The sequence below is a fragment of the Thermobia domestica genome, chromosome 9, assembly GCF_964235325.1.
Source record: "Thermobia domestica chromosome 9, izTheDome1.hap1.1, whole genome shotgun sequence".
Lineage (NCBI taxonomy): Eukaryota > Metazoa > Arthropoda > Insecta > Zygentoma > Lepismatidae > Thermobia > Thermobia domestica.
In genome coordinates, this window is record NC_137462.1 from 167,384,314 (window position 1) to 167,400,239 (window position 15,926).

General features: G+C 34.4%; 1 protein-coding gene across 4 annotated transcripts in view; it reads left to right on the forward strand.

Annotated features, from left to right (window-relative positions):
• Positions 1 to 15,926, forward strand: part of LOC145695183 (uncharacterized) — a 203,868-nt gene that overhangs the window by 174,356 nt on the left and 13,586 nt on the right. For 2 of the 4 annotated variants that reach the window (XM_081772150.1, XM_081772151.1), the window contains exons 11-14: positions 1,663 to 1,857; positions 7,161 to 7,337; positions 10,579 to 10,752; positions 15,652 to 15,879. In XM_081772150.1, coding sequence (XP_081628276.1) covers positions 1,663 to 1,857; positions 7,161 to 7,337; positions 10,579 to 10,752; positions 15,652 to 15,879 — 774 coding nt within the window. Of the gene's footprint in view, positions 1 to 1,662; positions 1,858 to 7,160; positions 7,338 to 10,578; positions 10,753 to 15,651; positions 15,880 to 15,926 lie in introns of those variants that run through there. The other 2 variants (XM_081772152.1, XM_081772153.1) reach the window with 2 other exon arrangements.

Genomic DNA, 15,926 nt, shown 5'->3' on the forward strand with positions numbered 1-15,926 from the left:
CGTCGTAAAAGTTGTAGAATGAACAAGATAAGATGTGTGATTCAGCCTTAACAAGAATATTAGTATCAGAATTTTATTTATATATCGTTCTGAATTACACAATTTTAACCAATCTAGAAATCCAAGTTAGCTGTATTAGAGGATTGTGGCATTTTTCAGTGTTATTTGGTCTGCTACAAATAGTTTTGGTCAAAAGCACATTATATTTCCTTGCAAACAATCTGCTCGTAATCTCTTCAGTTAAGTTTCGTACCGGATGTGATCGGATCACAGAATTCACTCAGTTACTAAAGCACTGATTTGCAGTGTACTAAGTATATCTCATTTTGGTGGTCGAATATTGGAATAGTCTTTTAAAACCCACTATAGGCAGTCCATGTTTCCATGAAACTCATGACACGAAATACTGTATCGAACTCTACTCCTCATGTGTGACATATACATTAATCTGAGAAGTGACTTATACCATCAAATAGGAGACCGGAGAGCATTGAACCCATTATGGTAGTTCAGATTCTACCTTAAATTATAAATTCACTCTGATATAACCTTGATGCTGAAAACGAAAAAAACTTCAACAAACAAACAAATTAGAAGTTGGATGCTTGTTAGAGTGCGAAAGCCCAAACGTTAATATTTTTTTGAAGAAAATTCCTCGATACTAAGATTATACTGGGGGCTGAATAAAGTGATTATCAGAAATTTGAAAGTAATTACAGTAATCCATATACATTTATTTCACATGAAATTAATGGGTGAACTAGTGGTAACAATATTTTTAATCTCACGTAATTTAATAAGTTATTGATGTTCAAATATGTGAACTCTCTATATCGAAACATTCCAGTATGATAAGTTTTCTTTCTTCACTTCTCTCCCCCTCCCTCCATCCACACACATTTCGACTGTTATGATTTAACACCCTGATGCTCGTATCCACCCTTCAGAATGGATCAACCACCAATGGTGAAATCTGCACCAACAAATGTCTCTAGAAATGACTACATGAAGTATTCTCTCCAAGACAAATACTCATACACAGCCTAAATTATTATAGACAGTACAATATTTCAGCTTCTGGTGTACAAACAGGCTTCTAGTTTGTATTGTTGCACAAGTTTTCTTACGTATTGTGTTTGGCTGGACGAGCTATTGTGTCAACCATTTTTGCTATTATGTCTCTTCGTTTATACTTATTAAATATAATTCCAAACTTGAGTCATATAGGCGTGGATGCTGCATATAACTTTCAATTAATATTCCGGTAATTTCTTTTGCCACACACCATACATCATTGTGAAGAATGATACAACAGATATTCCTTCTCATCTGTTAAAGAACACTTTAACTTCCATACTAACGATCATGCAAAGCACTTTTCATTGGTTTACTTGAAGAAAAATTGGATGGAAAATAAGACGGATTTTATTTTTAAAAAGTTGAATCAAATATTCCATGTCATATGAAAATTAATGTTACTCGCCACCACACACAATATAACAAGGTTTGAGCAAAAAGTTAGTTGCTATATTAGATGGCAAATTGACCTGTATTGTGGTCTTAAGTCTATAAATTTCCATGCTAGATGGGTTACTATATTGATATTAGGCATTATGGATATTGAAACATATGCATTTGAAATTAATTGTTTTCATTTTGTAGTCAGGAAGAACTGTGTGCAAAGACATACAATGCCCATCCTTGGACTGCCCACCTGAATATAGGGTAGTGTCACCTGAAGAATGTTGCCCTATTTGTCTTCCACCAGAGCCAGGTTGTTTCTCAAGAGGAAGATTTTTCTATCAGGGTCAGCTGTGGGTGAAGAGGGAAGGAGGCTGCCACACGTGTCTGTGTAAGGTTAAGTATTTTGTCTTATTTCTATACTTATTTGCTGCATAATAATGTGAGTTGAATTATTGTTACTCTTTTGGATTAAGTTTAAAAAATGTATACAATATCTATTCAAGAGTCCAAATTGAGCCTTTATTTACTCGTTAGTTTTCTCTTTTTCTTCATCATAATGTGTATATTATTTGTCTGTTTTAAAAATTAGATACATTGCTAACAAACTTTGCTTGAACTAAATAAATCAATCACTACCTGTTTGAACTAAGGCAACTAAACTTCCGTTAAATCTTGCTAATGTAAGAATTCTCAAAATACTATACTATTACAATAACGACACCGTCCATTTTCAATTTCAAGAGTGTACAAACTCTTCTCGAATCTTAAGAATGAGGTTCAAACTATATATATCCTCTAATACCATTTGATTCTGAACAAATTTGAGCATAGAATTTAATCAGAGTCAATCTCTCTCCCTCCCCCCCCCCCCCTTTAATAAGAGTCTTGCTTCAAAATTAATGAATCGAGTTTTTAACAAAAGCATGAGGTATAGCAAGCCTGAGTAACATTCATAGCGCAATATCTCTTCAATACACTATCGACCTAATAAAATCTTCAATAGGACAAAATCAACTGATTAGTGAACATGGCTCTGACCTTATACCTCTGGCCTCTGACGAAAAATAGCAGACAAAAATAGAAAAATTCCAGTAATATCGAACTTTTTCTCCAATTATACGTTGTATTATAAACGCTGCATATCACTTTTCCCTCTTGACTTCACTCGCTAGAACGTTACGACGCACTCGAAGACCACATTCCTGGATCAACTGATCTCCGTCCTCCTCAGTTGTTCAACTTGCAACTGGTCCTCAACACAAACTTGACGGCGAGGAAAGAAAGGAAAAAGGTTGCCATTTAGATACATGACCACGAATAATTCACTAGATTATTAACTCCAACCAAATTCTTAAATTCTTATCTATTTTAAAGTTACTGTAAATAAGCTATTACTTTTTTTGTTTCGATTATTTACAATCTTATTACTTCCATTTTCAATATTACATAACATTTCGTTATTTTATTCTATTTCAATGAATTTTTTCCTTAAAAGAAATTATATTTTTCACTGCTCTTCTTCCCATAATTTCCTCTTCTTTTTGTGGCAGGTTAACCAGACTGTCATACAACACGGTGAATCAAATAGTGTGTGTGTCAATAGGTTCAGGGTTTCAGCGTGGTGATTGCACCTTACAGGATCATTCACTGTTAGGTAGATTGTCAGTCCTCACAACCGATGGAAACTCATGTCATTGAGGAAATCCTCCAACAAGATAGATGCATCACCACAACACAAATCATGGAGCATACAGCTGGACAAAAGGATGTGTTAACGCAAATCCAGCTATTGAGAATTATAAAAATACTCGCTAGGTTCCAAAGCTCTTGACATGGGAGATAATGCAAATCAGGAAGAACGTGTGTGATGATCTTTCTTGCAAAGTTTTTGTGGGGATTATCCATAGTGTCATAGTATCTATCTCTTTGAACAACTGAAGGCTCATTTGCATGGAAAACAGATTCGGGATGACAACGGCTCATTACGTGACCAATCTCAAGCATTTTATTAACTTGCATTCGTGCATTCATTGAAACAAAGATGGAGTTGAGTTGATTTTGAGTTTATCGTCCCGTTCAGCAGCGAGGCTATATGAGACGTGGACCTACTGATTAACGTGGAATCCGAACCACATGAGCTCCCGCCTGAAACAAAGATGGATGCAGTGCACTGAAATAAATGTATCATACATTGAGTGATATTGCTTCTAATCTCTAGTGTTTATCATTACCGAATTACTGTGGATTGTGCATTTCTTTTTGACTGATCTTTGTATTTTTTTAAATGTTAATAAGAATAGTGATTAAATTAATTAATAAGTTGACAATATATCATCATCTGGGCATTCGCCTTACTCGACTGCAGCAACTTCAGAATATAACTAGAATAAAGTATATCGGCTATTCAGTTTGTTTGCTTGAAGTTAACTACCCTTCTCAACACCGAGACTGTATGCAAGTTAGATCTATGTTTTGTAACGTGTGGAGGAAGGCATATTTACTATTATCGAAAGTTGAATCCGGACCCCCCACTAATACTAACAGTTTAGAAACGAAAATGTTATAATGCTTACTATTATACCGATAGTAGTTTATAAACGAGTAAGAAGTTTAATACTAGTATTTTGTAGTCTGAAAATATATAACTTATTTCATTTTTTAGCTCCATTGAAAGTTTTAGTATTATTTGTGTATAATGTTCAACAATTTTGGATAATCATTCGATAGCTAAGAACAAATATATATAGGGTGGCCTGGAAGTGGGCGTATCCCTAATTGGTGTTTTCTAACGATTTTAGGTTTTACCTACATTTGTTTGGTAACATTGCTTGACATTGTCTGGTAACATTGCTTGGCATTGTCTGGCAACATTGCTATCCATGGTCATTTGTTTTCTGCTGTTTGCTGCTTGGTAACAGTTATTTACAGTGTAGTTACTGAATCAGACATTTCCTGGCTGCTGGATTGGAAGAGGTTGTGCATCTTTACCAGCTTCCTTTGCCTGGTCTCCAAGAAGTCTCGATCTGATGACACCAGACAATGCTCTCTGGGGTTTCATAAAGCAACAAGTCAGAAACACTGCACAACGCAACAATTAGTGCAGCTGTGAAACACACCTTCACCCTCGTTACTCCGGAGTATCTCCGCAAAACGTCTGCAAGGACTTGGCGCAGAATTCAACTGTGTTACAACATGGATGGTGATCATACCGATGTTTATGGCTCTTAAATCTTTTAAGACTTCATGGTAACTGTGTGCAGACATTCTACCATAACTAACACTATACTGTTGAAACTTAAGGGGGGGGGGGGTACGCCCACCTCCGGATCACCCTGTAGGGACATCAATGCTATTGTGAGTAAATAACTAAAATTGTTATACTTTATTTGATTATCATTTCATTTCAATTTTAAAAAATCAAAATGAAATGATAATCACATAACTATAATAATCTTAGTTATTTACTCGTAATAACATTGATGTTAATATGATTATTGTATCCAACTTTTGTAATACTGATACTGAATCCTTTTATTAAACAATAGACAATAGTGCATGCACTGTGGTAGAGAAGTATTGTTCTTATTAGTGTGGTTCAGCCAATTCAATAAATACATATGTATAACATTACTATATGAAAATCGGTAATAATAAAAATGGAACAATCATCCACTTGATAATTCCATCCCATAAAGATCTTAAATATTGAATGTACTTCAATTACTCTCTTATTATAACTAGGTAAACAGTTAATAATTCGATAAAGCTATAATAATAATAATAATAATAATAATAATAATAATAATAATAATAATAATAATAATAATAATAATAATAATAATAATAATAATAATATTCTTTCCATGTTGAATGATGACATTATGTATTAAATCTTTGTAATCACTCACAAAAAGAATTTCAGGTTATCCACTATGGTTTGCCTTTACTCAGGATTGGCTCTGGCAGTCGTATGAACTATTTTATGAACAGACATTAGACTCATTAATTGCTAAAAAACACTGAAATTAGGCGCTGTTAACATTATTCGAATAATTTTTCTGCTGTTATTCGAATATCCAAATATTCGTTTTCAATATTCAAATATTTATTCGTTATCCGAAAAATTGTTCGAATAATTATTCGAATAACGAATATTGTTCGAATATCCGAAGAATCCATTATTCGAATGCATGAATAATAAATTTTTGAATATTAACAGCACTAATAGATACCTAAGAACAGTCTTACCACACAAGATTTTTAGTTATGATCATGATTCTCCTTCCCCCTATCACAGTGATCGTGGTTACTTTGTGGCATATTCCTGTAATTCAGCATTATTTATGAAACAGTACTTCTTCCGACTGCTGTTTAATATTAATATATGTATAATATTAAATACCATAGTTTATCTTTTTCTTTAGACGTCGGAAGGCCACTTCAAACTATCAACAAGCTAGTAAACACGTAATATAATTTAACTTTTGTTCTAAATTTGGTATTATCCTCGCACAAATTCGCAAGATTTAATCCAGCTATTGTAATAAATAAATAAAAGCAATATAGAAAAATCCGTGCTAATCATATGTGGTGCTAGTAATTTACTTCTAGCATAAACTAACACTAAACGAATGAGAGAGTATCAGTATTTTTATAGCAATAATGAACTGGATGTATTTTATAGTATTAATGAACTGGATGAATACAATAGTGAATCCAATGTAAGGCGTATGATTGACTGACTGACTAACTAATCAGCTTCTTGGCGGAACTGTTTAAACTAGAAACTTGAAATTTGGACAGTATATAGAATCAGTGAAGAAAGGTATCATTAAGGAAAGATTTCTGGAAATTCGACCTGAAAAGGGGTGTGTGGATAGGGGTTGCAATTATAATAACATGTACATATCTCGGTTCTCATGAAGTTAGAGACATTAAATTTAGACTTACCATTTAAAATAATACCTGTTTCAGAGTTTTTGATCTTTGACCTAGAAGGGAAGAATACAGATGATGATGATTCATATGTCTAGGTCACAGGTCAAAAGCGCTAAAAATCGTGTTTCATTATTTAAAGTGAAAAGTCCAAATATTAAATTAAGCCTCTTAAATTTAAGAGATTCCGTGATATGGACATCTTATTATAGAAAATTTTAGTTGGAAGGAGGTAAAATTAGGGGTTGCGATTATTATAAAAATATCCCCATATCTCTGAGTCCGTTAAGTGTAGAGACGTGAAATTTGGTACCTAGACTTTTCATTAAAATAATTAAACGTATATTTCCGAGTTTCTTGATATTTGGCATAAAAAAGAGATCGCGCTACGCCACCATCTTGAGTGCTTGATCCAACAGAAGTTCGCCGATAAGGCACAAAGTGTGCCCACGAACAGCCACGTACGTGAGAGTTTAAATGTGGTATCATTAAATCATATTGTTTGCGTGCAAAGAACGGAACCTTCTCCTAGTATATATCTTTTGTGTTATCGGTTGAGCTAAAACATAAGTAGGTAGTAGAGTAGATTGCATCTACAAAATAAGAAAGTTGTGAATACACAGCTTTCCTCAGTCAATTTTTAAAATGTTCACCAACAACAATACGAAAGGAAAACTACGTTAGATTTGAAAATACTGTATGAGCACAGCTTTGGTGAGATAGATTATTTCATTTTATTTTTATCTTCTGTATCGCTTCAGGAAAATGGCGAAGTGCAATGTAATCCGGTAGTGTGTGTTGTGAATTGCCAACATCCAATATTCCAATCTGGCGAATGTTGTCCAATTTGCGAAGGATGTCAACATTATAATCAGATATATGAAGAAGGTTCCATCTTCTCACATCCGAGGGACAAATGTCGTTTGTGTCAGTGTCAGGTTTGTAGAAGTTTATGTAAAATGTTAGTTTGTTAAGTCTTTTTGTGAAATAAATTTTTAATCAATTAAATTTAGTTATGGTATCCGGCAATATAGTATTGTGGAGCTTCACGTTATGTGATTTTTTTCATACATCCGTTTGTTTGTGTCCTTTTATATATATACAGGGTGTTAATGAACTATACCGACAAACTGTAAGAGGTGATTCCTCACATCAAAATAAGAGAAAAAGTTCATGACCTATAGTGAAAAGTGCATAGTTTCACAGGTAGGGCTGTCCAAAATCGCGTAAAAGCTAAATTCCAATAGGTCCTATTTCGAATTCCAGAAAATGTGAATGCTGGTTCTTATTAGCGTAAAAAAAAGTCACGCATACACAATCCAAAAGTGCATATTTCATCAATTGTCAATAGGTGTAGAGGGTATTACCTACAGGGTGTAATTCTCAGTTATGCTCTTAATACAGTTTTTCAGGTATACCCTGATTTCAAGGAGAGTCCAAAGTAGGCAGGAGGTAAACCTTGACAACAATGGACATCCAGTGCTTCAGAGAGAAGGGGGAAGCGTTAGGAGCCGGCAGGTCCATGTTTTTTTTTGTGTTCGGAATAATGTGTGATGATATGTATTTCGTCACGGTATATTTCACGTTTTCTTCACTTACAAGCGTGAAAAATAACATCGCAACATGCGTTTTCCCGAGTACAAGAGACCGTGCTGCTGACGATCGTTAACACTTCCAACATCGCGCCAAAGGATTCCGTGTTCACTGCTATCAAGGCTTATCGTTTGCCTACTTTGGACCAACCATAACGTTTAGAGCATATCTCAAAATTCAGTTGGTGGCATGTCTGGGAATTTCACTCTGCACGGAATACTCTGTACAACCATTGAACATTAATGAAATATGCGATTTTGGATTGCGTATGCGTGACTTCTCTTACGCTGGTAAGGACCCACCATCCACAGTCTCTCGAATTCAAAATAGGGCCTCTTGAAATTTGGCTTTTTCGTGATAGGTCCATATGAACTTTTTCGCTTATTTTTATGTGAGGAATCACCTCGTAAAGTTTGTCGGTATAGTTCATTAACACCCTATATATATATATATATATATATATATATATATATATATATATATATATATATATATATATATATATACTTCATTTTCGAAAACAAGTTGTGTCATTTTCGTAGTGTTGATGACCGTGTTGATAACCATAGAGTACTACAGACAGTTCAGTGTTCTTATAGTTTTTAATTTTCTCGGTATTAAGTGCGACGATTTGTGTGTGTGTGTATACACACACACACAAACACACACACTGAATAATAGTGTCGTTGGTAGGAAGTGTCACGGTAGACTACACGTACTGTGTAGCGTAAGATTTATAATCTGTGGTTGTTATGTTGATTAAGATAAACAAGATGTATTGAAAGATTATGAATATATGTCGTAAGGACAAAGATTAGGAAGATTATAAGTATATGAATTGAGAAAGATCCAGAGAGATTATTGTCTAAAGATATAATAACAAGGATACAGTTAAATGGAAGAGGAAACTCCGAATTTTTTTTTTGCGGGTGATCAAATTGGATGTGGTTTCGTGTTGACGTTTGAACACAACGTCTTTACGATTAACGAGTTCTGGACGTTTGATTCGTTAAGACTTCCCAGTTGCCAACAGTTCATATTCGAATTGATTGATTGCTTTCTTGGTAGGTGCTCTAAAAAAACACAATATCTTTATAATCTACCACACTACTCTGTGAACATAACCTTTTTTAAATGAATATCTGTTTCTGAGTCATTTGAGGCGAATCGCCACGTCAGCATCAAAACCGTTTGCTCCTCACGTTGTTGTAAACAGTCACTTCTCATTAGCAGTTATCAGTCGCTTCAAAAATGGTTAATGAGAATATAGCAGGCGTTTATATGTGTCGTGAAAGGAACTTCTTAGAGTTCATGAGGAACCTAATATCAAGCTTGCTTACGTATCCAAGCTTCTTTAGGTTGTTGTGTTACATGAATTTGAACAACGTCTTTATTTTGTCATTAACCTTGATGACCCTTCCTAACTGAGGCGCATCGTTGAGATCAAAATCACCAGCACGAAATTAGATGAACGATCGTTGGCACTGACGTTTTTGTAGACTATTGTCACTGTAAACGTTACGCAATTTCAACTTGTAAAATCTGCAAAAACCTTTTATCTTTTATATATAAGAATGAAGCTTTAGAGGCAAAATTAACAATAATAAACGTGTCTGGCATCTTTCGTATTGGTTCTAACTTCACTTCCTTTTTAATTTAAGACCATTCCTTTTCTTTTTTGCCTTGTATAGACGCGCTCCCAGTCTCCTTGAACTCAAGAACATGTGTCCAGTGTGCTCACATATAAAAGCAGGCTTAGCTTGAATGAAATCAATTCCAAGTAATTTGTTATTCTTTAGCTTCTTAGTAGCTTACTCGATTGATCTCTTCTTCAGCTAGCAGTTCTGTTGTTTGAACCCCGTTACTTTTTTCTTTCTTTTTAACGTTACACATGTAAGTTTAGCAGTGCATGGAAGTATCCTTCCTATCTGTAAAATGCTCTTGGGATATTTCCATGTTCTCTTATGCTACTTTCAGCATGGATTGATACATTTTTCTGCATTTATTCCTTTACACAACTCTCTTAAGTTGTTGATGGTATTGTTTTCCTTAATTCTTCTCTACTCTATTCTTCCTTTGTTCCTTATGTATTTACTTTCTTAATCAAATTACGGTATTGCAAATACTTACCCATGTTTCACATACGTCGGCTTTGATTTCATTATTGCTTTCAATCTCTTTCTCTTCCCTAATTTGGAAAGTTTCAGATCGGTTACTTCACATTTGACGTTTGGATTCTTTAGCTTTTCAATTCTCAGTTTTTGCACTTACATACCAAAAGTTTTTGTTGTATTTTCACGATCAAGAAATTGTGATTTGAATCGTAGCTCAAGAACGATTCCTTCCTTTCCTGACGTAATTTCTAGAATTCTTGTAATTCGATCTTTTTTGCAGTAGAAGAAAAGAGAACCTCATGCTGACGAACCAGTTGAATAACATCACTGTTTATTCATAGAAAAGAGAAAGATATTATCAAAAATCACAACGGTCGTAAGAGATTAAATAAAAATTACAAACAATCATAGTTCTTACTATATTTCTGAAGTATAAATATTGCTTTTAATTTACATTATATCTATTTTGTAGCATGGAACTATAAGTTGCTTCGACAAGCCTTGTGAAACGAATTGTTCTAATCCTTACCGTCCTCCTGGTGAATGCTGTCCTATTTGTGAACATTGTTTTCATAACAGCACGAAAATTCTGAATGGCACTAGTCTCCTTGTTGGGAACGAATCTTGTGAAGAGTGCTTTTGTCAGGTATGCATAAATTTCTTTATCATCTCGAGTTTACTCATTTACAGACTAATTCAGAATTAGCACTGAAAGTCACTTAGGAAAACACATTATAGTCAATTTCTTTCAGTATTCCTTCTTTAGTATCCAGTCATTTTTAAAAGAATTATATGTACACGATAAATAAGAACTATTGTACACGATTTTCTTTCTGATGAAAGCCAGTTAATAACTTTTGACTTTACATTAACACATACCAGCAATCAAATAGTAACTTTTATCAGTATACTGGTCGTTCATACATATCAATATATTATTTTTCATTTGTTTTTATTTTCAGTAATACCTTTAGGAAATGTATGTTCAGGGAAGGGTATTGCCAAGTATTGTAATATAAAGAAATAAGATTTAAAATATATTTTTCTGGGTTAAGGCTTAGGAAATGATAGACAGCAAAAACAGCTCGAGAATTATGAGTCGGGGAATATTTCATGTAGGAACGAAAAAGAATAAAGGTGTTCAAAGACTTTCTGAACGTTGTAATTTGATAACACCTACTATGTGTATATAGTTAATAGTCAAACGTCGGAGTCAGTAGTTCTTAAAGAAGGAAAATTAGTTCCAGTGAATGATTCACGTCAATATTTTTGTTCACCTCTTGGGGAATCGTATATTAAAATAAATAAATAAAAATCTTTCATTGTTCCTTTTGTATAGCATTACTAAGTTCGAAAAACCATAATGTGATTTTATTTCTTCGGAATATCGATGACAGTTTATCATAAAAATGTTTCAGAAATTCTAATAGTTTTCTGAACCCAAATGTTAGAATTCTTTCGTTTCATATATTCAGTGCTGTGTATTGATTTATTGTTGGTTTGAACGCTCTAATATATTACTTGTGTATATAAATTTATTTTGTAGATTTCTTCCGCATGATAAAAAAAAAATATGTTAAGAAATATGCATTTAATTTTAAAAAATGGTTAGTATTGTGTTGAAACAGTATCCCTCTCCTTCGTTTGTATGAAGTTTGGACTCACCTGACTCTGGCAGGTCATGTGACGTGTCATGCCGTGAACATGTGTCACCATTCAGTGTTGGCAAATGGCTAGTTTGAAAGTGGAACAAACGATTAATATCAACTTTCTTGTGAAACTTGAAAACTGAAACATTCCGAAGTGTGACTAAGGCATACGGGGATACTTGGATGTTAAGAGTACAAGTCTTTAATTTGGGTAAATGTTTGTTGGAGGGAAGGGAAACTGTTGAAAACAATGATTGTTCAGACAGACCACAGTCTCCAGTTACTGATACAGACATCATTGCGGCTGCAGTCGCAAAGTGGTAGAGCGCTCACTTTTGACGCGTAGGGTCCCTGATCCAACCCTATCTCCGGTCAAATGGGCTTTGTGGTGGACAAACACAGTGTGCGTTTTTTTTTTTTCAGTGTTTCCCTTTTCCTCCCATTTTTCTCATTCCACTATTATCATCCATTTCATCATCACCGTTAGCGCATAATCGTGAGGTGTTAAACTTTAAAAAAAAAAATTAATAAAATAAAAATTAGAATACACAAGGCAATCAGAAGCGACCGAAGATTAAATGTATATGAAGTAGTTGAACTAGTGAACTTGAACAGGGGAATCTGCTGGATTATCACAAAAGAATTAAACATGAGGAAAATCTCTGCCAAAGTTGAGTCCAAAAACATCGCTCACAGGAACGAAAGGAGTTCTGTCAAGTATTGTATGCGAACATGTTACTACGCATCGAAAACGGGCCCAACTTGTATGAATCTGTAATCACCTTCGATGAAATGGACTTTTAACCTCTGACCCGGAGTAATCCATGCAATAAAAGTGACTTGGTTTCCACACACCGAAAACAAAGCACGCATGTCACTCTCAAAATTTAAGGTAGTGTTGCTTGCATTTTTGATAATCACGGAACTTACATGTTTTGAGTTGGTTCCTACTGGGGGATAATTATACGCACTACTACGTTGGAGAAACTACTTTACATTGAGGTTTTGACCAGATTTCACAAAAAGGTGAGGAGAAAGAGTTCTCAATTGTAGAAAAGTGGATGGATTCTGTCAAGGACAACACACTAGCTCAAAATGCTATCTGTGTATGACAATTTTTAGCACGTAAGAGAATACTATCTTAAAATATCTTTTTACTCACTGGATCTGGCACCATGTGACATTTTTCTTTTCTGCCCTCAAGAAAATACATTTTGCCTCAATTGAAAAAGTCAAACCAAAAATGACATGTACATGAAGTCGGATAATGACTTCAATTGTTACCAACAGTGGCAGCAGCGAATGCAGAAGTACGTGAGTGCCGAAGGAGACTACTTCGAAATCGATAACCATACCAGTAAGTAATGCAGTAAGTACCAGAACTTAAGAGTCCAAAACTTTTTTTTGGAGGAGGGGAGGGTACACACCTCTTATATTTCACGAAGAACTGAACAACTCCCCAAATATAATCTCAGTATCTGTCTACTATCCATTTCATAAAGATAGGCCCCTGACTTCGCGGTGCTGCCGTGACGTCCAGTCGAAACTTATATTTCATTGTCGTACCTCGTTGGAATTGCTGGAAAGTTGTCTTTTCAATACTTAAGAGATAACAATTTTCTTTCTATTATGTAGTGAGAAAAAATAAAAATTAATGAAAAAGTGCGTATTTTTTCGTACTTTTTTGGTAGATCAATGTTTATAGAGCTATATCTCAGAAAAGAGATCACGTGGAATAATTTCCTGTGTACAATATGTAGATGCATCCATTAACTATAAGTTGTGAAAAGTTCAATTTTCATCACTTGATATTTTTTGTGTTATTAAAACAAATGTACGACGCCCTGATCTCCTTTACCATGGTAGGTAGAGAAACGTACAAAACACTGTTCGAAAATTTGGAAGTCTAGTGTTCCAAATATTTGGAACTATTAACAAAAAAGGGTTTAGTTGGTAGAGTATTTATTTTTTTAAAAAAAATGTTTACTTCAACATATTCTCTGCGTTAAGCGGTGAGCCATGTTGCAGCCCAATCTTTAAATTCCCCGCGCTTATATGAAGAAACAGCATACAGTAAATGGAAGTGCGGCAACGCTGTCGTGCAGTGTTGTCGCGTTCAGGAAGCTTGTAGCGCGAAGCCTACTTCATAACAATGTAATAGGAAAAGTATTTATTATAATCTTTCACAACATCATAAAAATATTAATGCATGTACACTCATGTCCAAAATTATTGTCGCATGTCTAGAAATATGTTATTGTAGGAATATAATTTGATAACGAATTTGCCTGGTATTTCTTATAATGTTAGTATATGTATAATCGACAAAGACATGTAGGCTGTGTGGAAAATTTCATGTCAAAAGAGCAGTAAATAAGAACAATAAAACGAGACTAAAATTTTCTTATCCATTTAGCAACATTTTGTTTTACTCATGCTAATTTTCGTATTCTTTTCCTATGAAATTTACCAAAAATATACATTTCCCGACCCTACATATAGTATCAGTATTAAAAGTACCCTGCAAAATCATTATCAAATTATATTCTTACAAGAAGACAGTTATAGATATGCGACAATAATTTTGGACATGAGTGTACACATCTCAATGTGATCGAAATAAAACGTTAAAGTAACACATCCAAAAACTCATCTCTTAATCTATTTACTTCATTCATTTTCGTCATGGCTTTGTTGACTCATCGCTGCTCCTGCTATCTTCCCTAGTATTTATAAACAATGGCTCCATTTCTACCTCAAGATCTATCAGTATACACACACTCCAGCTTACGAACATGTTAAAGGTTAAAAAGAAATGTACTGTAGCCTTGGCAATCACATGTTCACCGAAGTTCTGCGATCAATTCCCCTGCGGAATGTATAGTAAAACAAATTTTCGAGGACCATCACATGCAAATCCAAACAAGATAAGAGTTGGCTTTTCTAATTTTGAACACTTGGTACATTTACTGTATATCCTGTTAATTTCTAAGAAATTGGTTTAAAATCTGTGGAGACATTACATTTTATAAATATCTCTAAAAAGTGCCGGACAGTGTGTGACAAGTTTAAATACCCGTCCGGCTCAGAGTGTATACGCGTCAGGAAAATGTGGCAACGTAGCACTCCGTATAAACTACGATAGCGAAGGGCGCAAAGCAGAGAAAATCATAATGTCATATTTGTGATTGTTTATCTTTTAAAACAAGTCAAAACAGTTTGGTTGAAAAAGCTACTGTAAGATCTTTCTAAAAGTTTTTTCAGATTGTTAATACACCGCAGCAATTCAGAGATAATGATGTCTCACTTTTTGCTGAATAACAATAAAATTACTACGTGTTGAGTGATGAAATTTTCAGAACTTGCAGGTAATATATGCATCTACATATCTTGCACAGGAAATTATTTCATGTTATCTCCTTTCCGAGATATAGTCCTATAAACATTGATTTACCAAAAAAGTACGAAAAAATACGCACTTTTTCATTAATTTTTTTTTCCCATTATACAGCACAAAGAAAATTTGCATGTCTTAAGTATTGAAAAGATAACATTCCAACAATTCCAACGAGGTACGACAATGCAGTATAAGTTTTGACTGGACGTCACAGCAGCAACTCGAAGTCAGGGGCCTATCTTTATGAAATGGATAGTAGTACATCCTACACACCTCATGATGGAATCGATAGAATTAAGTTTATCTAGATGGATGCGGAAATCACTCATTAGTATTATTAGTGATGCGTATGCCTGACACCCCATTCAGGGTCCCACCGTATAGAGATGAGGTATAATTTTATTTAGTGAATATATCGGGATTTGAAGCAATCAAAATAATTTCATACTCATCTATGTTAAAAGTAATATTCTAAAATAGTCATTTATTCACACAACAGAGTGGTTCGCTGGAATGTAGAGCAGCGTCTTGCGCCTCTAATTGTGTTGTCGAAGGTGAAGTCTTCAGTTCAGGAGGAACATTCCATTTAGCTTCCGATGTATGTACCTCTTGCCACTGTTGGAATGGAACTGTATCGTGTGAAGCTGTTTCATGTTCCAACGAATGTGCATTTGGAGTTCTTCTTCCCAACAGCTGTTGCTTGGATTGTTCGAAATGTGACTACGAGGTAATTTTTTATCTGTTTATTTTCAAAATTTTCTAAGATTATAGTTT